Source organism: Buteo buteo, chromosome 10 (genome assembly GCF_964188355.1).
Source record: "Buteo buteo chromosome 10, bButBut1.hap1.1, whole genome shotgun sequence".
Taxonomy (NCBI): domain Eukaryota; kingdom Metazoa; phylum Chordata; class Aves; order Accipitriformes; family Accipitridae; genus Buteo; species Buteo buteo.
In genome coordinates this window covers 31,365,582-31,390,853 of record NC_134180.1, presented here as the reverse complement: position 1 = coordinate 31,390,853, position 25,272 = coordinate 31,365,582, and the positions used below count along the sequence as shown (strand labels likewise).

Genomic DNA, 25,272 nt, shown 5'->3' with positions numbered 1-25,272 from the left:
TACGGGCTTTTTGAATACCTCCAAGGATGGTAACTCAACTACTTCCCTGGGAAGCCTATTCCAACGTCTGACAACCCTCTCAGTAAAGAAGTTTTTCCTAATATCTAACCTAACTCTCCCTTGCCTCAACTTGAGGCCATTTCCTCTCGTCCTATCTCCAGCCACCTGACAGAAGGGACCAGCACCCACCTCACTACAACCCCCCTTCAGGGAGTTGTAGAGAGCAATAAGGTCTCCCCTCAGCCTCCTCTTCTCCAGACTAAACAGCCCCAGTTCCCTCAGCCGCTCCTCAGACGACTTGTGCTCCAGACCCCTCACCAACTTGGTTGCCCTTCTCTGGACACGCTCCAGCAACTCAGTGCCTTTCCTGTAGTGAGGGGCCCAAAACTGAACACAGGACTCGAGGTGCGGCCTCACCAGTGCCCAGTACAGGGGAACAACCACCTCCCTGCTCCTGCTGGCCACACCATTTCTGATACAGGCCAGGATGCCGTTGGCCTTCTTGGCCACCTGGGCACACTGCTGGCTCATATTCAGCCGGCTGTTGACCAACACCCCCCAGGTCCTTTTCTGCCAGGCAGCTTTCCAGCCACTCTTCCCCAAGCCTGTAGCGCTGCACGGGGTTGTTGTGACCCAAGTGCAGGACCTGGCACTTGGCCTTGTTGAACCTCATACAATTGGCCTCGGCCCATCGATCCAGCCTGTCCAGATCCCTCTGTAGAGCCTTCCTACCCTCGAGCAGATCGACCCTGCCTCCCAACTTGGTGTCGTCTGCAAACTTGCTGAGGGTGCACTCGATCCCCTCATCCAGATCATTGATAAAGATATTAAACAGAACGGGGCCCAACACCGAGCCCTGGGGAACACCACTTGTGACCCGCCACCAACTGGATTTCACCCCATTCACCACAACCCTCTGGGCTCAGCCATCCAGCCAGTTTTTACCCAGTGAAGAGTACACTTGTCTAAGCCATGAGACGCGTATGCCATGAGAGACAGTGTCAAAGGTCTTGCTGAAGTCAACGTAGACAACACCCACAGCCTTTCCCTCATCCACTAGGCAGGTCACCTGGTCATAGAAGGAGATCAGGTTGGTCAAGCAGGACCTGCCTTTTGTAAACCCATGCTGGCTGGGCCTGATCCCCTGCTTGTCCTGGACTTGCCACATGAGTGCTCTCAAGATGAACTGTTCCATAATCTTCCCCGATACCGAGGTCAAGCTGACAGGCCTGTAGTTCCCTGGATCCTCCCTCCGCCCCTTCTTGTAAATGGGAGTCACATTGGCAAGCCTCCAGTCCTCTGGGACCTCCCCTGTTGACCAGGATCGCTGATAGATGATGGAGAGTGGCTTGGCAAGCACCTCCGCCAGTTCCCTCAGTACTCGTGGATGGATCCCATGTGGTCCCATAGATTTGTGAGTGTCCAGATGGCATAGGAGGTCACTATTTCCTCCTGGATTAAGGGGGCATATATTCTGCTCTTCATCCTCATCTTCCAGCTCAGGGGGCAGAGTACCCTGAGGATAACTGGTCTCCCTATTAAAGACTGAGGCAAAGAAGGCATTGAGTACCTCAGCCTTTTCCTCATCCCTGGTGGCTACATTCCCTTCTGTATCCATTAAAGGATAGATATTCTCTTTGGGTTTCTTTTTACTGTCAACATATTTGTAAAAACATGTTTTGTTGTCCCTTACAATAGTGGGCAGATTGAGTTCTAGCTGAGCTTTTGCCTTTCTAATTTTCTCTCTGTATGATCTAAAAAGATCCCTGTACTCCTCCCAAGTTGCCCGCCCTTTCTTCCAGAGATGATAAACTCTCCTTTTTTTCTTGACTCCTAGCAAAACCTCCCTGTTCAGCCAGGCCGGTCGTCTTCCTCAGCGGTTCAACTTGCGGCACATGGGAATAGCCTGGTCCTGAGCCATTAAGATGTCCTTCTTAAAGAACGTCCATCTCTCCTGAACCCCTTTGCCCTTCAGGACTGTCTCCCAAGGGACTCTCTCAATCAGTGCCTTGAAGAGGCCAAAGTTTGCCCTCCAAAAGTCCATAGTGGTGGTTTTGCTGACCACCTTCCTTGCCTCACTGAGAACTGAGAATTCTAGCATTTCATGGTCGCTAAGCCCAAGACGGCCCCCAACCATCACACCTCCCGCCAGTCCTTCCCTGTTTGTAAACAGCAGCTATAGCAAGGCTCCTGCCCTGGTTGGCTCACCTACCAGCTGTGTCAGGAAATGATCTTCCACACACTCCAGGAACCTCCTAGATTGTTTACTCATTGCTGTGTTGTATTTCCAGCAGACGTCTGGAAAGTTGAAGTCCCCCACGAGGACAAGGGCACGCAATTCTGAGACTACTGCCAGCCGCTTGTAGAATGATTCATCCGTCTCTTCAACCTGGTCGGGCGGTCTATAACAGACTCCCAGCACAATATCTGCCTTATTGGCTTTCCCTCTCATCCTCACCCATAAGCACTCCACCTTGTCATCAGAATCGTGTAGCTCTGTACAGTCAAAACATTCCTTAACATAGAGAGCCACCCCACCACCTCTTCTACCCTGTCCATCCCTTCTGAAGAGCTTATAGCCATCCATTGCAGCACTCCAGAAACAATGGAACAACTCCAATTGCACATAGTATGGTCAAGAAAAAAATCCAAAGTGAGGGAAGCACAAAAGACATGCAACAGCCGGGAGAAGATTTCTTTCTACAAAATTTTGCATACTACATATTATCAAATACATGAAGTCTAGTAAAAAGTTTACATTTGGTCCTGCACCTTTTAACTTTATATTTATATGTTTTGTGGAAAACAAACTTGGTTTCTAAATCATCCATTTTCTCTCATGTCTTCATGAATGTTCAACATATCTGTCACCAAAATTGAATGTAAGCACCATGGTGGCAGGTGTGTATCTTTCTTGTATATGTTCATTTCTCAGTTGCAGTGGATCCTCATTCATGAGTGGGACTCCCACACACTATTACAATATAAGTAACCAAAATTATAGGCAGCGATTTTTTTCAGCAGGAATACCGAAGTATTTTAATATACATACTATTAAGCCCTTCTGCTTGCATCATCATACAATTCTAGTTTGGTTTTGGAGTCAATGATAACCAAAAGTGTATGATGGCAATTGAGTATGCTATCCTCTACCCAAGGAAACTAAAAAAAAAAAGTATTTTCTTTTTTTTTGCATTTTGCATTTTAAGTCTAACACCTCCGCAACAATTTTTCTATGTCTACCCTGTAGAGGCTATACATTCTAACAAAGACTTGTTGTAAAACTCAGAGTATGTGCTGACTGTTTGTGGCTAGTATATGTACTCTTTATGGCTGCTGGTCAACTGAGATTTCATGGGCACAGGCTTTTTATACTTTAATGTCTCCCTGCCTTATTTCCTACCCCCCCCAAACAACAACAAAAAAGCCAAACCAAAAACCTGTTTCTACTGCATTTATCAAGACCAGGATGAATGCAGCAAACACACCCATCCCCACCAATGAATGTATAAGTCACTTTGAAATGAAAAATTTCCATTTCAGTAAATATACTGCACGGTGAAGTACTGAACTCTCACTAGAGAGCTGCTTAGTGGCTGCAGTTACTGTCTTATTACAGAGTCCTGACTGAAATGTGATAATATAGTATTTACTGATGCACTGTATTCATTGGGAGAGAAAGGCCTGAAAGATAGATATAATGGGGAAAACAGCAATAAGAAAAACACCTGCTAACTCAAGCTGACTGCTAAGCAGCTGACAACATTTTCACTGCACCAACTGGCCTTTAGCACAGGCGGAGTTTCCTCAGTATCAAGGCAGAACCACAGTGACATCACCTTCTCAGAAGAGTTGGTAGCCTGGAGTCCACTGCGAAGCCATACAAACTCTGGTAAAATATGATTTATGGAAAGAAAATGACATTGCTGATGGCTCTCCGTAAGCGGAAAACCCCAGGAATTTCTACTTATCTCAAGAATGTGGGGGGTTTCATTATTCAAATACTTTTGCTACTGATTTTGTGGCTGTAAAAAGATGTTGACCAACTATCAGCCAGTGCATCTTTAGTAAAACCACCATTATGTAAGAGTTCTTTTCAATGGGAAAGGAGGAAGAGGAGGAAAACAAAAAAGCAGTTACAAAATGAGCTATTGAGAGATTATATCGTCTGAATTCGAGACAATGGTACAGCCAGTGCAACACAAACTGATAATGTTATATTATAATCACCTCCAGGAGCACACAGAAGGAGCATTTCTAGGTTTGGGGGTTTGTTTTGTGGTTTTCTGGTTTGGATTTTTTTTAAACAAAACATAATAGAAGCACTGATCTATCAGACATACTACATTAACCTTTACAGACCAACTGCATACATTGTATTTCAAAAATTATTTTCTACTGGAACCTTACCACTCTACTTCTATCAGGACAGTAAATTGACAGTACGCTATTGTAACTTACTGTTTGAAATCTAGTTTTCTCCTAAACAAATAGTTTTAATTGTATGTACACAATACTGCTGTAAAAGTAAGCAAATCCAGAATGAAACTGGCAGAGGATAAACAGCAACGAAAGAGAACCTGAGAGGGAATTCTCCAAGCAGATAAGTCTGAAAATGCCTCAGTAAGCCCCTAGGAAGCATATTATTTCACAGCAGCCACTTCTGATAGCACAGCGAAACACAGTGGAAGTCCTCTGCTACTTCCTCTGTGAGCCACCACCCCAGCTATGAATACAGCATCATGACACCAGCCTACACTACAAGAGAGTCAGATATGCAAATCTAAGCCAAAACCAGTATGCACTTTTTTCTTGTATATGGAAAGAGCAGTCTAGGACAGAGTTAAATGTTAAATTTAATAACTATTGCAAATAATCACAAATGAAAAACCAACGACTGTATTTTAGTTTAGTGAAAGACACCCTTTCCCCAAATTTATTCATCTGGAGAGAAATATTTTTCAAGGCGATTTATTTGCTTGCACCACCTAGTGGGGTTTAGTTTAATCTACCAAAGTAGTTAGAGCTCAGTCATGTTCCTACCTCATGACATTAGTGACAGATCGCATTTTCTCACAACTTGCTTAATATTTCAAGCCTGCACGAACCATGAACTGCGCTACACTTCTAAGTTTCCACACACCTATAAAAACATAGCACAAAAACAGTGCTAGAAAACAATACCTATTTTGCTTGTATTAAGTTCTGCAGGAACTAACAGATGTCATAGGAAACTGTTTCACGATATAATGTTTATGAGTTTCTAATTTGAAGTACATGTCAAGTACCTTGTCAGAGCATACCATATATAATCTCAAGTCTTAACAGATTGTGTTATGTGATAACAAGGCTGCACACTGAGATTTGGAAGATTTCTGCAGGACTTTTGGATCAAACCTCTGGCAGAAGCAGGCACACAGCACAAAGGGCTGTCTGCAGGAAAGAGGGCTCATCAGGGAGCAGCAAGCACCTGTGATAAAGTGCAACTGCAGCAGGAACAAGCACCTACATTGCCTCTGTCACAACAGTTCCTGGTTGTTCCACTCCAGTTTGTGCTTATAAGATGGCTGCTTTATAATCCACGGCCCTAGAACAAAACTTCACTACATGAAGTCCAGACACACTGGAAAACTTCTTTTCTCAGGTCAAATCCCAACCTGGTAATAGACAAGAATTCATTAAATATGCCACTTAGGACTTGTATTTAAACACTGAACTGATCCAGAATACATTTTCCTTATAGTTATTCCTAAGGAAAAATTCACATACTGTAGTAAGAAGCATTTAATCATGCTAAAGAGGCACTACAGAATGTTTTTTAGATGGGGCAATTAAACAAACAAGAGATCAGTGCCAAAGTGCTTCTGGATCTCCCACCTGAATTTTCCAGAGCAGGGCCCTTAAGCATTTACAGAAATTCACAACACCTTTCTTTTTTACAACATTCATTATTTCATGATTTCAACTTAATCAGTTTCAGTTCTCACTTCCAATATAGACATATATTTGTAACTCGTACAGTATCAGAGGATTAAAAAAATACTGTGCCCACTTTACAATAAGGAACTCATCACAGATGTTTCGTCTGGATTCACAGGAAGACTTTGGGGAATAATGCAAAACTTTTTACCCTTCTATAAACTTCTGTATGAGAGAAGAGGAGAGGAAAACATTTTCATTTCACAGTGTTTTATAAAATAACCAAAATCCATTTATTCAGAAATGATGCCTTTTTTCCTAGAAGAAACAGACACTAGTAACAACTGCAGTGACATGTATGCAAAGCCCCAGGCTATAGCACTGTCTAGGACAGTTAAGTATTATTTACTAATATATGATAGAATCATATTCTAACAATACCACAGGATAACTATGCTGCAACCAGACACCAGCAGAGTCCTTTGAAGAGAAGGCAAGAAGTGAGTCAGACTGTAGTTTAAAGAAAGGATAAAGTGTTTTTTGCTTCCCTTCTCCTACTCAAATTTTTAGATTGTTTCAATACTCACGCAAAGCACTCTTTCCAGACAAAACATTGAAGTGCATTTTTCATAGTTTTCTTATTTGTTTAATGTTCCAACATGGGCCATTTTGCTCTATAAGGACCAAGATCAAATTTAAGACTTAATAGCTGCATAGGAAGTAGAAAAGAAATGATGCTTGCAATTTTATTCCATGTACATTTGATGTTTACCCACATTACCCCTAATTCTGCACCTGTGAAGCAATATATAGGCAAAACACTAGACTTCATACCCAATACCAAATCACTGCAGAATGCTGACTCCATTCAAAAAGAATCAAAGTTCAGCCTTTAAATTAATCACTGATATCAGAACATAGGTTCAGACACAAAGGCATAAGCAACTGGCTGTACACATTATTTTACGTAAACCTGTTATGTATGGGCAACTTGCACCCCTAAACTTACCAACACTGCTCTTTCTTGGAATTTTGATGTCCAAGAATTTTAAAGCTGCCTTTGCCATTCCTGTACTGAAGGGAGTGCTACGCAGTCAGTTGACCCAACGTACCACCCCATGCAGAACTTGCATCATTCCCACTGTGGGACGACATTTATTAGGAAGACTTTTGTTCATGTTTATGCCATGAAAGGCATTTTCAGAGCCTATTCTACCACACAGGTTAAGACTGCAGTTACTCAGAAAATGGCCTGCAGAAAAAATAAGAAAAAAACAACCAAAAAAACCCCCAAACAAACACACACAAAAACAACTCCTAAAACTTTCACCCATTTTTCACCAAATTCACGAAAGTATCTCCGTAATAGGGTCTAACAGATTCCAACACTAAAACTTCTTTATTAATAGTGGTCCTCATATTTTTATTTTAAAGACAATCTGCTGCTTATCAGGGATTTCTAAGTGACAAAAGCTGAGTATTAATCATATTTGCCTTAAAATTTCATTTTTAGTTTTTAATGCTTTATGAAATGGTCCTCATATTTTCTGTTACATTTCTCCTCTTTTTACTTAGCTTCTGTCTAAAGCACTGGTGGTTGCTATGGTAACTTTGGCTTTTTTCCCCACTGTTCATGCAGGTTTTCATCAAACCCAATGACTTTTTTTAATCTTATCTGCTCTGTAACAATAGTTCCTTGACTAAGGTGCTGTATACTGTACCAGATGAGAATCCTGGTATTTCACAGTAGTAACTGGAAAAAATGATCAATTTTGATAAATTCTGAAAACTAGCAATTGAAGTGGGGTTTCTTAGGGTTTTTGTTTGTTTGTTTTTTAAATGTCTGAGTACATTTCTTTCTTTTAATCTGAATATTATTCAGGTAATATATTAATTAACACACCAGTAAATATAAGATAAAGCAATTTTTAAAAATGCTTAAGGAACGAAAAACCTCGTGTGGCAACTTCTTATGAAAGAAAATTAATCACTGTTGTTTCACATAGACTAAGCATGACACAACTAAACAAAACAAGAACTGAGTTATTTTCTGCACTACCACTGCAGATTAATATCAGTTCAAATCTCCCTGTCAGAAAAAAAACCACTTCTGGTCACTTTAATAAAATATTTCTTAAGATTATTACATAATCTGTTATCAAGTTGGTCTATAACCTACAGGAAACAAACTGCATGTGCCAACAAGCAGATGAATTATGTGCAAAGGCTTGAGCCATTTCCAGGCACTCTTCACTAAGATTCTATTTTAAATCTATTTTTCCAAGAATATTTAAGTTTAGGGTTAAAATCTTCAATGCAGATTTGTTCTTGAAGTTTTGCTTTTCCTTGAATTAATGCAAAGGAGATGCTCTGTTGGCATTTTCTACAGGACACTGTCATCTTTTTCTGCTCCAGATAGGAAGCACCTCTCATGAGTACTTATCACCTTACTCACAAAAAGCAACTCAAAAACACAGGGGTTCAGTCAGACCAGGCTGATTAAACCATTACACAAAATTTATCCAACATACAAGACTGAGCATTAAAAACATAAATCCACACCAAGCTATCAGCAACAAACAGATTAACTTCTTCACTCAGTAAATAAGGTCCACAAGTAGCATTCCCAGATTAAAGTTTTACTTGAATATGGTTACCTGAATCTGGCCCCTAACTTTACTATGTATACAGGCAGGGCCATGCTGGAGACAGTTTGGTCCAATTCAATAGAGTAAGCTATTGAAACAACCTGTGGTAAAATTAATTCACCTTTAATACTGTTGCCCTCTTAAGCAATATCAATAATATGAGCAAAAAATAGAAAGGCTTTACAAACTAAGAAAATTACTATTTCATGGAATTAAATCCTGAGAATGATTTTACATTTGTTTGGGGATGGATTGCATTCAATATCCATTTGCCTCAACAATAATAATTCACTTTTTTGTCATATATTATGGATATGGAAATTTTCCTTAATTTCAGTTTTTATAACTAGAAACACATTATGTTTTTTGACTTGAGTAGGTGACTAACATATATATATTGCTGTTATATCTGATTATATTGATTTCCTGATTCCCTCCTCTCCTATTAACATTTTTTTTTCCAATTCAGTTTGAAAAGAAGTATACCTAAAAAGTACTCTCATTTTACAAGGACAATTAGCAGTGAGAATACATAATCTATAATTTTCTTCACTTCATTTCAGCAATTTTGTTTCTTTTCAAATTTCTGGTGAAGTTAGCTTTATTACATAATTATTCTTTTGTACAATTCTGATTACATTTAGCAAAATAATCTGATTACTAAATGAGCACAATAGGCACAAAATGCATTAATACATTAATTATTCCCTGTTTCAATTTAAATTACACTAGCTTTACTAAGACTTCAGTTTGTTGCCATGTGCAGGTTGCGTGTTCATTTGGCACATTAAAAGATGGTGGAATTTCCTCAGTAGGTGGGATCTCCTTTCTCATGATATCAGCCATAGTTTCTACAGCTTTCCCTTATGCTCACAGACAGATATAGGCAACAGTCGCATAGCAATTAGGTGAGTTCCACAGCTGCATTTTATGATATAATCACTGACATGTAAAATCAGTTTTCCCCCCTCCCCCCTTTTTTTTCCAGTCTCAATGCGTCTTGTAAAGGACTTCATTTTACATCCAGAGAAAGTGGAAAGAAACAGTTACAAACCAGTAAGAAGCAATTATCTAGGATATCTAAACTAAGTACCTCTTGGGTGATGCAATACCATAAATAAATTCCATGTCACACTACTAATCACTATTATTCTAAGGCATCTCTTGCATCTATTATTACCAGCTATAAACCTCACATATATGTACACAAAATTCAATACAGTGACAATGATAATCTTTAAGAACTGCACTGTAATTTTAAATGCTTTATATTTGGTGTCAGCTGAATTTAAGAACAGTCATAATTTGGCACATAATTACCAAATGACTCATGTATACTCTCTTATGGTGTTAAAGAAATAATTATGTCTGCATAAAACCCTGATTGTGCAATATAATAAGAATTTTGTGACCAGTAATGGAAGTCCTCTGTTTGCAGAATATGTACACCACCAGTACCTTTTTTTTTTCCCCCCACGGTCCATGACCAAACTGGAAGCATGTCCTTCCCCACAACCTTTCAACAGCCACCAGTGCTGCTGGAAGCATCACCAAGAATGGCAAATGGGGAAGCTGTTTTCATGGTGCTGCTTAGATGTTCGCTTATTAGTAACTGAACAGACAAACACACATCACTTAAAATGCAACAATTACTACTATAAAATATTTAGAGCAACCAATGACGTAAACCATCTTTGACTCTACGACATGAAAAGTTTTCCTGCCACAGCTAGCATAATACTTTCTCCTATCCTTCCTAAATTACTTTAGAAACCCCAAAATTAATTTGCAGTCTAATATTTTTCAAGTGCCATTAGATTCGCAAACCACGTAGAAATATTCTGTTTTAAGGACAATTTTCCATCTGACCACATTTTTTGTGCACATACACAGTTTCCAGTTTTAAAACATTACAGCAGAGTGCAGATTTATCCATTTTACAGATACACCATATACTTTTACGGAGACATTTGTAAAAGCTCCTAAGCATCTAATAAGATAGAAGTCAGCACAGAATATGTTGTAATAAAGTACCTATTAGTAAAAACTGTATCAGAGGAAAACCACACATGAAGGAAAAAGGAACTAGGGCACTCTATTTGACAGCTAAAAAAGAAACAGAGGTTATGTCCTCTATGGCTGAGATTTAGAGCAGTTTCACTTAGTGGCTGTTCTGCTCCAATTCCCCAGATAAAATTCAGACCTACAGCAAGAAGTCTTTATTCCTATTTTATTCTAGCGGGAAGTCACGGTTCAGACTCTTAAGTAACCAATAGGAAAAAAAAAAAACACAACCACAACGAAACCTAGTCAGTGGGGAACTATGAAGCTTAAATATTATGCTACAGTTAAATTGAGATAAACCTTACAGTAACTACAGGGTTCATTATATTGTCACAAACTAAAATGAGTCATAAATTGCTAAATATATAGAGATGTAACTTTTGTCCTATATTTCAAACAGAAAAATATTACTGAAATTTTAGAGCAGCTGAAACATGCCTATGGCAACACGTCTCACTTGCAGGTAACACAGGACCAGAAATCATCCAGGAATACAAGTAACTCTTCCTGATTTTTATCTCATTTGAATTATTTAATACAATCATATTATATGCACTACCCCACCTTTCAAATTTAAATAGCTACTGTGGAACTACAGGAGAAACATACTCTTATCTGCTTCTTTCACACAGTTTACACTTAAGTAATCTTTCTGACTGCATAGAAAATCTAACCATTCCTATCCTTCAGAGCACCGTGCTGCTCAAGTAATCTTTCCGATTGCATAGAAAATCTAACCATTCCTATCTTTCAGAGCACCGTGCTGCTCAGGAGGAGATTCAGATGTATGATCTGCAAGCCAAATTTGTCCCTAGTTTAGGAAACCTTCTGCCAGCAGAACCGTCACCTGGACTGCAGTTCCAGGAAAGCAGCCGTGGGGAAAACATACTGGCACCAAGCAGGCTCAGCCCTCCTGTCCTTCTAAGAGCCCATATGGGGTCTGTGCAAACTGAAAAGCAAGTCGTGCCGTCAAGCAGGACGCCTTCAGCCACTCTGGCTAGCACATCCTGGCCACAGATTAACTCTGCCCCCTCCATGATCCAGTGCCCTCAGTGAGGAGCAGAAAGACCATCTGTTTTCTCCTTGCAGTTAATCTCCCTCCCACTGAGGGCAGCAGGCTCTGCTATGCCAGTGGAGTACAAGTTAAACAGACTAACAAACTATCCGGGACCAGCTATGGTACGGATACCTACAGTGGGATACACGTTTTAGTGGTTCACTCTGACAGACGGTTTGGCTTTTCTAAGCAGAATAAATGAGCCCAGCTTTGGTTTAAGAACATGCAATGTCCCAGGTCAGCAAAACCACTTTCAGTTAATGGTTAACTTGATGAGGGTACTCAGATTCCTAATATTAAGTGTGAATTCGAACATTTTGCAGAATAAATACAAGAGGTAGCCTGCTTCTACAAAATACCCCTCCACACACCTTCTGAAGCTGTATGAATCCAAACATCTGTCATTTATCATTCATCACTGAAAAATGAATAACTAATAAACATTTTTTAAATATTGAGATAAGAACCATAAAAAAGAGTGAAAACATACCATCAATATAATCTGTTGAAGATATTCTGAAAGGTTAGCAGAGTTTTTCCTTATCCTTCAATCAGTGTCTAAAAATGTGCCAATACATGGACAGTATAACTCAGTCTTTTCCTCTGCATCTGGTCCCTGCGGAATTTTTTTTTTTATTTTTTTTTTACATAGCGATTACATAGAGAATTACACAGAAAATACCACTGTAAAATTAAAAATCCAGCAACAGAAGGCAGGAGAAAGGTGCAACATTGTTAATTGTTTCAGTTTCTGATCAGCCATCTCCTTAAGTATTGGAACAAATTTGTAGGTCAGCTAGACTTCAGCAACAAATTTTTTTAACCAGTAGGAACAGAAACTTAAAATAGCTATCATATAATTCAAAGAACTTACACTAAAGCAACTGTGAATACCAATACTCAACATTTATTCTTCCTCACAGGAAAGGAAATCCTACCCTCCACTGTGGCCTTGCCTTCTCTTGGGAACTACTGGATTGACCTATTCATGCCTGAACACTTGGCAGGGGTGGGAGGCAGACACACTCTCCCTCTCCAAATTTGCTTCTAAATCCTCATTCCTGCCAGTCAACAGAATGCTATTCAGGTAATGCTGTGCTCTCACTAATTCTGTATAGTATGAACAAAGTGAAAGTAGAATTCCCTAAACAACACTGGTGGTTTCAGTTTATATTTTTTGGAAGTCCAATTATTTGAACCATTCCCAGGATCTATAAGAAACATAAATACAGTTTGGTTATATAAAAATGTAGTAATTTCAGTTTGCAATGAAAATATATTTCTTCCACTTACGACATGAGAATATACTGCTTTCAGTGGTAATAAATTCTGCTGCTGTATTACAAAATAAGAACACACCTCTACACATATACACACAGTAGGAACTTCCAGTTCATTTTGTGAAAGAGAAATCCTGCCTGTCTTTATGTTTAAGTTAGATCTGACCTCTAGGCAGATGACTAAGGAGTTTACATGCTTTTTAGTTCTTTTTCAATATTACGTAAAATTGTAGCCAATTTAAGTCTTGGTTTTTTTAACAGTAATGGGCATAATGGAGATGTGCTGTCACCATTCTATCAAAGTTCAACATCCACAGTTGCCACTATATTCCCTTGCAGCCCCAGGAACTTCTAAATAGTAACTGGAGCCAACTGAATTAAGTTTACCAGGATTCAAAAGACACTACAACATATCCACCCCGGAACAACTATTCCTCCAATTTCCTTTGTATCCCATTTTCCTCTTTTCTCACTTTTTCCCCTTCAGGGGATGCAAAACACTCTATGTGTTTCATTACTTTTTGTTTGTATCTCCTGGCATTTACCAATACCAACCTTTCGTGCAATCGTGGTCTCCTGCCTGCAAAAATGCTGAATAAATCCCATTTTGCACTAAGTTCTTTGTTTACAGAATTGCTTTCTTTTCCTGAAAGATCAATCTTACCACACGGATAATATTCTGCTGTCCTACAAATTTCATATAATAATCTTAGCAGTAGCTTGGGCACTTTGGTAGACATATTCAGCATCTGTTATTTCCTCCCCGCAGTTTCTATAGATTTCTGACACCCTTGACCAAGCACATAAGACAATCTCATTTTGTAAAGTAATATTAAACAGTGTTCAGCAAGCCATCTGTAAATCCACTTCTTTATGTGATCAGAATCGCCTTTTGTAACTACCTCTAGTTTTCCTTTCATCCTTTGATGCAATTGTGACTTCCTTGCTCTCCTCTTGCCAGAAATTCACACTAGTCTATTTGAACAGCTAACTGGATAGAAAAGAGACGCCTAGCAATAATGCAATGCCTTTTTTTGTTGTTTTTGGAGTTCAGCTCTTCTTTTCTCACAACTCACATTTCACTTTTTTACTAAAGAACTAGGGCCCTTAGTATGCTTACCATGAAGCATAACTTCTCTGAGTGTAGTAGAGCCTCCAGAAATAAGCAGTGCAGGGAAACATCTTACCATCTTCCAGACCATCATGCAGCTTACCAAAATCAACAATAGGGCTTCAGGGACTTGTATTTAAGTAATAAATTTAATAGCTCTATGACAAGAGCTTTGGTCCACCAAACACCTGACTTGAGAAAAGTCTCTCCTATTGGGAGGGCTGGGAGATGCAGATAGACATCATTTTATAGTCTTTTAGCCAGCAGTTAAATAAATGTGTTGTGAAGGCAGAATGCCCCTTTCTCCCCCACAGCTTTGGACAAGACATGAATTTTCAGTGGCAGAAATCTCTGACCATCTGGAAGGTAATCCCTCAGGCACTCAAAAAACAAGTGTAAGCTTTTTCACAATATCGAAACAGGGAAAGACTAAGAGCATTTGCATATGCCTTAATACCCTATCAAAGAGATCAGCAATGTTGCTTGAGCCCCGGAGACTTAATAGTTATGTGCCCAGATTCATTTCTGGGGCATAAAGAATACTAACGTATGCTTGGCCACAAAATTCCAGAGACTTAACAGCCCCATAATCACAGCTTCAAGCTGCCTGTTTGCTCTTTGCCCGGTTTTTCTACCACCTAGAAATTTTCTTAATCATACAAAAAGGGTATCCTAACAAACATCAGTAGCAGCTCTGGTACTTTGGACAGGAAGTAAATAATAGCGTGACAATTTCAATAAAATTCTATTACTATCTCAAAGTGCTGAAAACATGCCAAAACTACATGAAAATATTTCCTGGTCAGACTTATGCCAAATGCTACAGCTGTTTGCATGGTCTTCTTGAGCGGCAACATACAGTACACAACTACAGAAGTACCTCTAAGAACAGACATTAATTTGTATTTAGCACCTGAACAGCAAAGCAAGAAGATCAAGCCAGGACCTCCATATAAAGAGCACTAGAAAGACTAACGAGCACTTCAGGAGACTAGAATTACAGAGCAGCCCACTCAACTGCAAAAATAATAGCAGGTAAAGATCGCACTAGGGAGAAGAGACAAAGAAGAAAAAACGAGACAAAATAAGAATGCTACATAGGTGTAAAAAGGAGTGGGTAAAGGAAAAAGAAATAAAAAACCTAGACGGAACATCCTATGATTTCTGGATATTCTCAGCTATCTAAATGACATTAAAATTTACTAGATTTACTTAAGACCTCCCTCTAAATCTGCCATACAACAGCTTTAGAAATTACCTGTCCATTACCTAACACTATGATATGCATATGTCAATTAGCATATGCAAGCCACATATGAAGAACATGTAGCTTCTGGACTCAATTCAAAAGCTGAAGTTAATAAAAATATTGCCATTGACTTGCATGTGTTTCACAGCACCTCTACAGACAAAGAGGTTTGTTTTGATGTCAAAGCCTACTAAAATTATACATAAGAATAACTATCTGTAGATTCAGCAGAGTAGTGTTGCGCTGAAAACAATGTGAAATGATAGAAGCACAAGCTGCTACTAATAGTTGAAGGTTTCTCATAGAAGAAATGCAGGATGCCACAAAGAACCCTACTAAAAGTTGGAGGAAGAGGTAAAAAATCATCCAAGACCAAAGAAAGCCTGACCCAAGAGCTATAGTTTTGCAACAAAACGTCTTTTTTTTTTTAACCCCAAAAACCCCAAACTCTGGCAAAAAGGATGGTCAAAAAAATACTTTCAAATGAACAAGTAATATATTGCTCAAAGCTCGTTTTTAAAATATCTTGCTAAATGGGGACTCTAATTACCAAGCACAGCACTTTAGTGTATTTAAAGTCTTCCAAAAACAATTTATACCTGCAGTTCCTTTTGATATTGTCAGTCATCCTTATTTATTTTACACTGATGTTAATACTAGTGAAATTGTATCCTCCTATATAATTTTTCCTACTATAGCCTTCATATTGATTTTAGTTGCATTACCTTGAAAAGTTTTTTTACACTAACAGCTATGGGGGCGTATGTATATGTGCGTAAGTATATATTTATCTACCTTTAAGCAAGCAAAGAAAAAGTACGTGTATTTACAGAATACTTTAAGAAATATAACATTTAACAGCAAGTATTAGTTCACCCTTTTTTTTAGCTACTTGTAGGCTATTAAAACACAGATGGATCAAAAAATCCACACTTACAAGTTTATTCTGTTGTAATGGTAAGATATTAAAGAAATACTACCTGTGTAACTGATTAGCGTGTTTCATGAAAAAAAATTATGATATCCATCTGAAGATGTTTCCAGAAAAACAACGGTACCTGGAATTAACAGCTTCATAATCCCGCTGTCAATTCAATCCAGATTAGTAGAGGCCAGCTAATTTCCAAGTACTTTTTCTTTTTATACATTACTTTGAAACTGAAACACGTTACAAGTCCACAAGGTTGCTGTCTAGCGGGAAAAGTGGAAAATAAAATAAAAATCTTACGTTATCCCCCTCAAATTTACACCAAACCACAAAAGAAGTTCAACTCCTCCCTTCCTTCCCCACGTGAAGTAATTCCAAACTGATCACACTGAGGGGGGGAGGGCGGGAACCACAACCCACCCCCGAGCCTCCCCGCCCACGTCGGACCCCGCTCCGCGGGGCCGGAGCCAGCGGCGGGAGCTCGCCCGTTCCAATGCTGCCACCTGCCGGCAACGGCCGGGCACCGCCGCCGCCCCCCGCCCGCAGCGGGGCCGCCCCCAGCCCCGAGCCCTCCGGCGGCAGCCCCGGGATCAAACACCTTCGCGTCTGCGTTGCGCAGCACCGGCTGCGGCTCAGGCGGAGCCGCCTCCCGCACGGCGGGGAGGGCTGCCCAAACCTGCTTCTGCAACGCAGGGCACGTCACCAGAAGAAAGCCGGCGACTTTTATCTTTCGAAGCCCTCGCATAAAGATTGGGTGGGAAGCGCAAACGGCGGGGTGGGGGGAGCCCGTATGAATTTATCACTGATGTAACAGCAAGTCAGGATGCAAACGAGAACTGGGGATTTCTCGGAGAACAAAAGCTTTCAGAATTAGTCCTAAAAATGATCTACAAAACTGAAAAGAATTACAAATCTGAGGCGTCTGGTTAAAAAAAAAAAAAAAAAGAACCGGTGATCTCAGAACAAACCCAGCCTTTTTTAATTTAAGAAAAGCCCACTGAGCTGAACAGCATCTACTAGCCAAAAATATTACCTATTCGTTCACAAACTGAATCCCCATGGGTTCAGGAACACACAACAGCAACTTTACTTATTAAGCACATCAAACTGAAAATAACTGGTGGAAAAGAAAAGACAGGAAAGAGACAGAAAAGAGACAATAACACAAAAAAAAAATAGATTGAGAGAACATTAGCTATTAACATACTGCAAATGAACCAATTACAATTATTCTGTTACACAAGCATCCTTCCTAACACAAGTGGCCAATTTATTTATTTTTAGGAAAACAGTCACTGCCAGTAGTACCACAATTCTTCTTAACAGAAGTATTAAATATGAAGCCCAATTCTCAAAAGCAATGAAACTAGGATGGTTTTATATGACGCTGTCTTTAATTCACTTCTTACTACCCTCAGGAGAAATATACATCCCAATTTTTACCAGCACTTTCTGCTGATACACATCTCTTCCTCATGATAGCAGCTGAAAAGGAGAAAGTGTTCCAACGGGCTGTAGCGTTACAATCCAAGTTTAACAGAAAACACTCCTAATTATTAGATGTACTGAACTCTGCAAGGCTCCTTCTCCAAAGACGCAGCATTTTTTCTACTTCTTAATGTTTACTTTTTGCTCTTTTATGGAGATTAAGACAAAAATATAATCAGCTGAAGCCCCAGAACACCCAGACTGTCAGGTCTTCTGCTAAAATCGGCAGCTACAAACCCAGTCAGGACTGCAGCAGCTGCAGAACAAGCCCTTTGAAGTGAACATAGCTTAGATTGAAACTGCTATGAAGAAAGGAAACAGCAGAGGATTCTTCTTTTTATTTTTTAAAGCTTTTACTCACAAATATTCACCTACTACTATGTGGATAGAAAGCAAACCTCTTTTGGTTAATTAGTAGTTGTTCTTTGTATGAGTCTCAGCCAAAGCCAAAGGAAACTTCAAAGGCCTCACTCATCAAATGTCACAGCTTGTGCTCAACATGAAACTGCCAGTTCTGATCTGGTTGCACAGCTATACATCACGCTGAGCTTGGGAGTGGATCCCTATTACTAATTAATTGCTAAGCAATTGTGTTACAAAAGAACAAACTTCTGTTGAAAAGATTTGGCAAAGTCACAGCAGTCGGTTAGTCGAAAACTCAGTCTGCCAGCAAGTACAATCCCAATACATGTTCACGCCTCACGTGACAGCATCTTCTTTACCCATTATCTGTGTAATCTGTGGTTTATGTCTTTTGTTAGTTTGGTTTTTAATGCCTTATCTGCACATAGGACACTTGCAACTTTAAAACAAACAAACCAGATCTAATGTGGACTACTTAAGACTGCGTTAGAGTCGAGGTCTGCATTTCATTTTCTGGTTATGCTCCGTAACACAAATATTCTGTAGCATTCTACTGCCACCAGTGTGTAAAAGGAAAAGGAAAAACGTATCAAGCTACCACTGTGGGAAGAATAAAACAAAGAGGAAATGATTCATAAAGGAGTGAAGCCCAGAGACTGTATCAAATATTAAACCAATAAAACCTCTGCAAATTATCTTTTAGGGGAAAAAAACCCGTAACTGGAATGCAATAAAGAAAAAAGGAAAAGACTGAAGATTCTGCATAGATTTTGTCAGAATAAAAAAGATCTGCACATTCAGTAACCAACGTAATACATCAAAATTCGTATTAGTGGTATATATTTGTGATCTATCAGATACTCCCTGGTAAATACTTCTTGCAAACCTTTAAGGGGCACAATTTCAAGTCTACATGACCTTTTTCCTCTTCACAAAGGCTTTTAAAACAGTGTTAGACATGAACAAGATTATTTATGACTAATTTGGAAGGATTATTCATTTTTAATAAGCTTGGTTTAGATCTCTCCCAGTGATACCAAAAAGAATAAACCAGGCTGTGCTAGCCCCATCTTTCCCTAGCTATTTTACATAAATGTGCAATCTGGGACATCAACAGCCATCACATTCCCAAATGCACAGAATGGTTTAACTAACACTGCAGAGGTTAAGAATATGCACTCACATTCTCTCATTCAAGGATCATTCTTACATTAATTTGGGACAATCTGGGCAGCATCTATTCCAAGATCAGATAATTTGTGAAGTGTTCTGACTTCTTAACAGCCTCAGAAATAGATGTGTGTAATGTTTGTAATAGTCTTTAAATAAAACCAGAGTAACGAGTTCTTGCAGAGCAGATCCTCCAAAACTGCATTTTTAAAAAGCATTAACATTTTACATTAATAAATTCACTTCAACCCATAATTCTTAAATTTGTTGTAGCAAAACAGATCTGCCATACCAAGAGGTGCTGACCTCAGAATCCTGTTTAAGAAATTTATTAAGCACTCCACATCACTACCTATACAATTATACTGCAATTTTCCAGCACTTTTCTGCAAAGACCGTACTTTCTTCTCCATTAAAAACACATTCTCTATAAAGTCTTCCAAAGTGGTAACAAGAAACTGAGAATTGAAGTACTTTTTTGGAAAATTGTATCTGAATATAGTGCAATGAATAACTTGCTGTTTTACATGAGGCCACTTAAAAATGGTCATACATGTTACAGACTTGAGGCAGTATTCCATAAGCTACTGCTGCTGTGCGCTTCCATTCCTAGGTGTACATGTTCTCAAAGACTCTCCCAAGCTAAAGGAGAACTATTTAGCTATTAAACCAGCATGTTCCTATCCCTTCCGATTTCACAGATTTAAGTTAACTGGAATTGCCATGTAATGTAATACAGCTTTCATTAAGTATCAGAACATTTCACAATGATAATATTCCTCTCTGGGCATGAGTGCCCACTTCTGAACATTGCTTCCATGTGTCCAATTCACTGGTGTGTCAACATACCTAAAAACCCCTCATATATCGGCACCAACCAGTCATTTCTTGTTTCAGAACAGTAAAGTTGTCCAAAATCTATTTCTCCTTTTAATCTTCCACAAATTTGAAACACACATAGATAAGTTTTCATCATGGTTTTTGACTGGCAAAATGTCTGTTATTTGCCAAAACCTTTTTTTTCTTCAGAGAAAAAACAAATGTAGTGTCACTAAATACTGTTCTAAACTAAGGCGTCACAGAATTAGCTTAAGATATATATATGGTTAGTACGAACGTGCATGATACAGATAAAAATACAGTACGAAAATAAAATATGAAATACACTAAACCGTGTAGGATATTTTTAATTATGAGGACCAGAGCTACTGTTATCTTTAAAATTAATAAAACTGCTATCCACTAACTTGTTCTTTGATTTGAGCAACAGTAAACAAGCTGGACAACAATTTACATAAACGTACGAGTTGAAAAATATTTCATCCCTGGCATAGCAGACTATTTCAATCCTTTTTTTCTTCCCCCTCCTAGAGGACAGTATCATGAAACACAAAAGATGCAACAGAAATGGAAGGGCAATGCTAAATAAACTCTACAGAACAAGCACATCTTCCTTTACATGTTCCCAATAGGTGGCAACAGAATACCAAAAATACAAAGTAGTTTATAATTCTTTCTTCACCCACAAAATAATGGAAGCCCTGTTACAACTTCTATCAATGAACTTGCACCAGCAATTTTATTCAAATGAATTGTTGCATCTCAGCAACAGAAATTCCCAGGACAGTTAATGTCAAAAGCCAGAGAATTCACAGAACAGAAACAGAGCATTTATTAAAAAGCTAGTTGTTATGAAACAACTAACTGATGGCTTATACTCAGAGGTTATCTGAGGGAGTAAACTATTACAAGCAGGAATTTACAGTAACAAAATATTTCTGCACATTAAAGAAGAAATGTTAAGGAAGAAAGAAAATTTTAGACAATTTTTTGGTTTTGACATTCACACCTTGGTCTTTAGCAGTATTTATTTACAAGCCTGAATAAAGGGGTGAGCATTTTTAAACAAAGTTTTCAGCTGACAAACCCCAACTTTATCACAGTAGCAGGTCCATACTAACTCCCTGATTGTTTGTAAGAAATGCCAGGAAATCAGAGTTCTTCTTTCCTTTACAGTTACATGACTATTTCATTTCAGTCGCACAGACCTATACAAATCAAGTCTAAATAATGACTACTTACTTGCTTTCAAAAACAGCTAAGTCACGGTCCAAAGAAATTGTCTCTGTCGTAATTTCCACCTTTCTCACACTGCCAAAGAAGTCTGTTATCAGAACATTTTGAGGGTCTCGCTGAAAGAGATCAGTTCGGTGCCCAGGTGTAGAAACGCACAAACTTTTTGGACAGACCTGAAACTGGAAACCAAGATGGAGAATCATATCCTGTTCCTCATTCATAACAGTCTCTACATATACCTTCCACAAAGAAATTGCTATGAAAAGAAAGATAAATGCCACACATAACTTGCACTAGTTTCAGTACAAGCTCCACAGCTGAAAAAAATGGTTGAACAAAAACATTAAAAGGCATAAACATCTTGATTATGCAATTCAGAAAACCTTTATCCTCACAGTTATGCCATTTGAGTTTAGAAATACTTCTGTGAAAGCCAACCATCAATTACATCTAACTGATTAAGTGCAGAAATGTATTTCTGAATACAGATGCAGCAATGCTGCCATAACCTTCCAAAAAGCACAAGTGGGTATAAATTCTTCGTATTTACCAAAGGGAGACATGCAAGGTTAAACAAGCCTTGATAAGTAGCTAATAGTAAAGGCTTCATAAAGAAGCAAGAATTTACATTTTGATCGAAAAGAAAAAAAATCTCTTGGGTCTTATTTCTGGTTTATGGCCTGCAAATTAATGAAGAATTAGGATCTTCAAATATCAAGTGTTTTATGTACGCTGAGTTCACAAAGACATCCTGCCAAACCTACAAATTAGCTGTATACCTTATTATTTATTTTACCAATGTATTTTGTCTACATATCAGATCCCCTATATCCAGCACACACTGCAACACCTGGAAGACAAAACCAGGACTAACAAACTGTTTTCAACGGACTCAATTCTGTATAAAGGAACATTTGCAGAAAATCAGAAGACATTACAGTGACAAATTTGTTGTAGCATTTAGAATATCTGACAAGACAGCATGCCTATTGAATAACAAGATTGTTATCTACCCAGCAGATATTCAAGGCAAAACCAATGCATTTTGGACACAGTGCCATTTTACACAAGTCCTACCACACTTGCCAGAAAAGTCTCTAATATTTCCCACCTGGAAAGATTCCTTATTTCAAGGCATCTTGTAATGCACGTAATGTAATATAATAAATAATAACTGGTTTGTATTTTCATTAATAATGCTACATAGCTTAAAGTGCCAAGAAATGCAGTCTAAGGCCTCACTCTCTCTAGCCTCCTTGATGAGCTTGGAAAGTTGAGTTCATGTCTCAGTCATTAGAAGGCACTTCACAACCAAACATACAACCCTACTAGACACAGGAGCTAGACACACAACCCTGCTAGACAGAGGCGCTAGCTCTACAGTGCTCTGGATGGTTCCGTGAGTAAATGTTGCTGTCCATTCAACTGTCTCATGGGCTGCCTGCAGACATCATGGTAACAACATGGGTTGTATTGAGTCCTTGTATACTCCAGCAACATAGAATATTTAACAGAACAGAAGAACGTACAGGACTATGAAGGACGCTCTCCACATGGGTACTCATCTTCCTTAATCTTAAATTCTCCAAGTGATTTTCACAAACAGGTCCATCAGGCACTGGGTCTAGAGCTCATATACCTAATTACATTAGTCATGGGTCAGCTCTTAGAAGGTTGCATTCTTAGGACAAAATCATAGTTCCTAATTAGCTCAATGCAGATGCAACCTCAAGTATCCCAGATTATGACTGACAAAACCTGTGAGTTTCAGTCCATGTTTCCTAGCAGAAATTCTGTGCTCAGCCTGATGCAAAATGCATGGGCTTCTGTGGCTTCTTCTCTTAGGACAACAGAAGCCCTACATTTAAAAAGTTTCCCAGAGAGGAAACAAGGTACCTGGCTTTTCTTCATAGAGGACAGATTCTATCTCCCCATTCCTCCCTTCTGCCTCCTTACAGTTTCTCTTTCATACTTTGTCTTTTTTGTCTAAGCCTGTAAGCATATGGCATTAGGCTGCTGGTCCAGGGAGACTTCAGCTCACTTTCACCTTTACCTTAACTGAAGCATACAAGCACACATATCCACTGAGCTCTTCTTTAATGATTCCCAACTCTCTTGTTGGCAGAGTATCAGACAGCTGCTGAAGAAACGATAGGGGCAGATCAAATCTTTCTGTTATCCTCCCTGTGAAGTGAAAATGAACTAGACTCATCAGTATCACACTTCCCCTACAAAGCCACTTGTCAATGCACACAAACCCTCTTAAGTTTCAGTTTCACCAAAATGCAATAACTTTTCTTCAACTCTGCTCCAACTAAGGGCTCAAACATAAAAACTAAGTCTCTGAAGTAAGCAATAAAAGCTAAGTATTTGTTTTAATCCTGCTATTTGATGCATAAATCTATGCTGCAGTTATACCATTGAGCCTCTCTTCCAAGCTCTCAGGAGAGTATAAATGTCCCAAAACAACTGCACCAGCACTGAAAGTGGGAACTTGATACTGCACCCAACTATTTCTAACCTGTCCCACAACAATTTACTACCATAAGATGCTGAGATGAATCTTGAACAAAAATGTGCAATGGCACTGAGAAGAAGGCTTCAGTATTAAAGATCTACCTATATAGTACCTGTGTGAGAAAAGACCTGCAAAGCAATTACACCACAGCAGATTAACACTAATAACTGACAACTTCTGACAAAAAAAAGGGCGGGGGGGGGGGGCAAACACTGGCTACATGAAATACATTTGTTCATGTGTAGATTCTTCCAATTTTTTTTTTAATAAGATACTATTCAAATAAAGCTAAACAATTCCCCCAAATGGGAACTTTGTTATCTTGACTTTTCTTAACAACATTTGTAGGTATTTTATGACAAATGATATCTCATTTAGAAATTTATTTGAATCTCATTTTAAAAGTTCAAATGTGTGACATTTCAATTTAGCCTTTACTTTTCTGGAATTGTGATCAAACCGAAACTCAGTCATTTGCACAGCTTTATGCTATCCCTTAGCAACACAGATGGAGCAGGTGGGGAGTAGGTGGAGTGGATTATGAAAAAAGATGTCTCATTCTTTGCAGGAATGCAATATCCAAATCTTAGGTGGATGTGAAGAGAAGCTGTTTTAAGAGTAGCTGGAGAGAAGTAAAGAGGTGATGGGATAGAAGCGGTGTAACAAATACACAGTACTTCTAAAAGAGCAGACATTAGATATATCATAAGATCAAACAACTAAACATTAGCTAATAATTTTAAGGCTAGTTAGTGAGCCACTTCATATGTTATCCTGACTTTGGATGGTATTATTTTTAAAAAAAAAATCAGGCTTGGATAAGCAGTAGGTCTTTGTTCTTAAACCAGCACAACACTAACAGTGCATTCCAGTGCCAAAGTATCTCCTGTAACTGTTGGCAAATAAATGGGCTTATATCCTTACCATGGACTAACCATATGTCATTTTGGAACTCTTAGATGAAGTCCTGAAAAGCATGAACTCAAAATCAAGAGGTCATGTTTGCTGAAATACGTGCACATTATGACTCAGTACGTGATCATCACAAATCATGATATATTTGGGTCCATTCTTTTCCCTTCCCTGAGGAACAATAAGCCGATCGACGTACGATAAGATGACTTAAACACGATGTAAGGAATTCACCAGTATGGGCTAACTTCCCACAGCTCTTCCTGAGCGTTTGGCATATAAGCAAAAACAAAAATGCAAGGGAGAATGTTTAGATATCTTCTTCAAAGAGCTCAAAAGGTAAACTACTTGGCCAGCTAACAAGTTTCCTACACTTTTCACAACAACTGGATTAATATCCAGCTGGCTAGACCAGTTACACCATTTCCCAGATGATGTCTTATACAGTAGAAACCACTGTTAATTTTTTATGACTTCTTTTTAACATCA

The 25,272-nt window shown here is 38.8% G+C and overlaps 1 protein-coding gene across 1 annotated transcript in view; it reads right to left on the bottom strand.

Moving 5' to 3' along the window:
- The window catches only part of PIGK (phosphatidylinositol glycan anchor biosynthesis class K), a 74,744-nt gene that overhangs the window by 36,175 nt on the left and 13,297 nt on the right, over window positions 1-25,272 (bottom strand). The window contains exon 9 of the mRNA XM_075039215.1: window positions 21,360-21,532. Coding sequence (XP_074895316.1) covers window positions 21,360-21,532 — 173 coding nt within the window. The remainder of the gene's footprint in view (window positions 1-21,359; window positions 21,533-25,272) is intronic.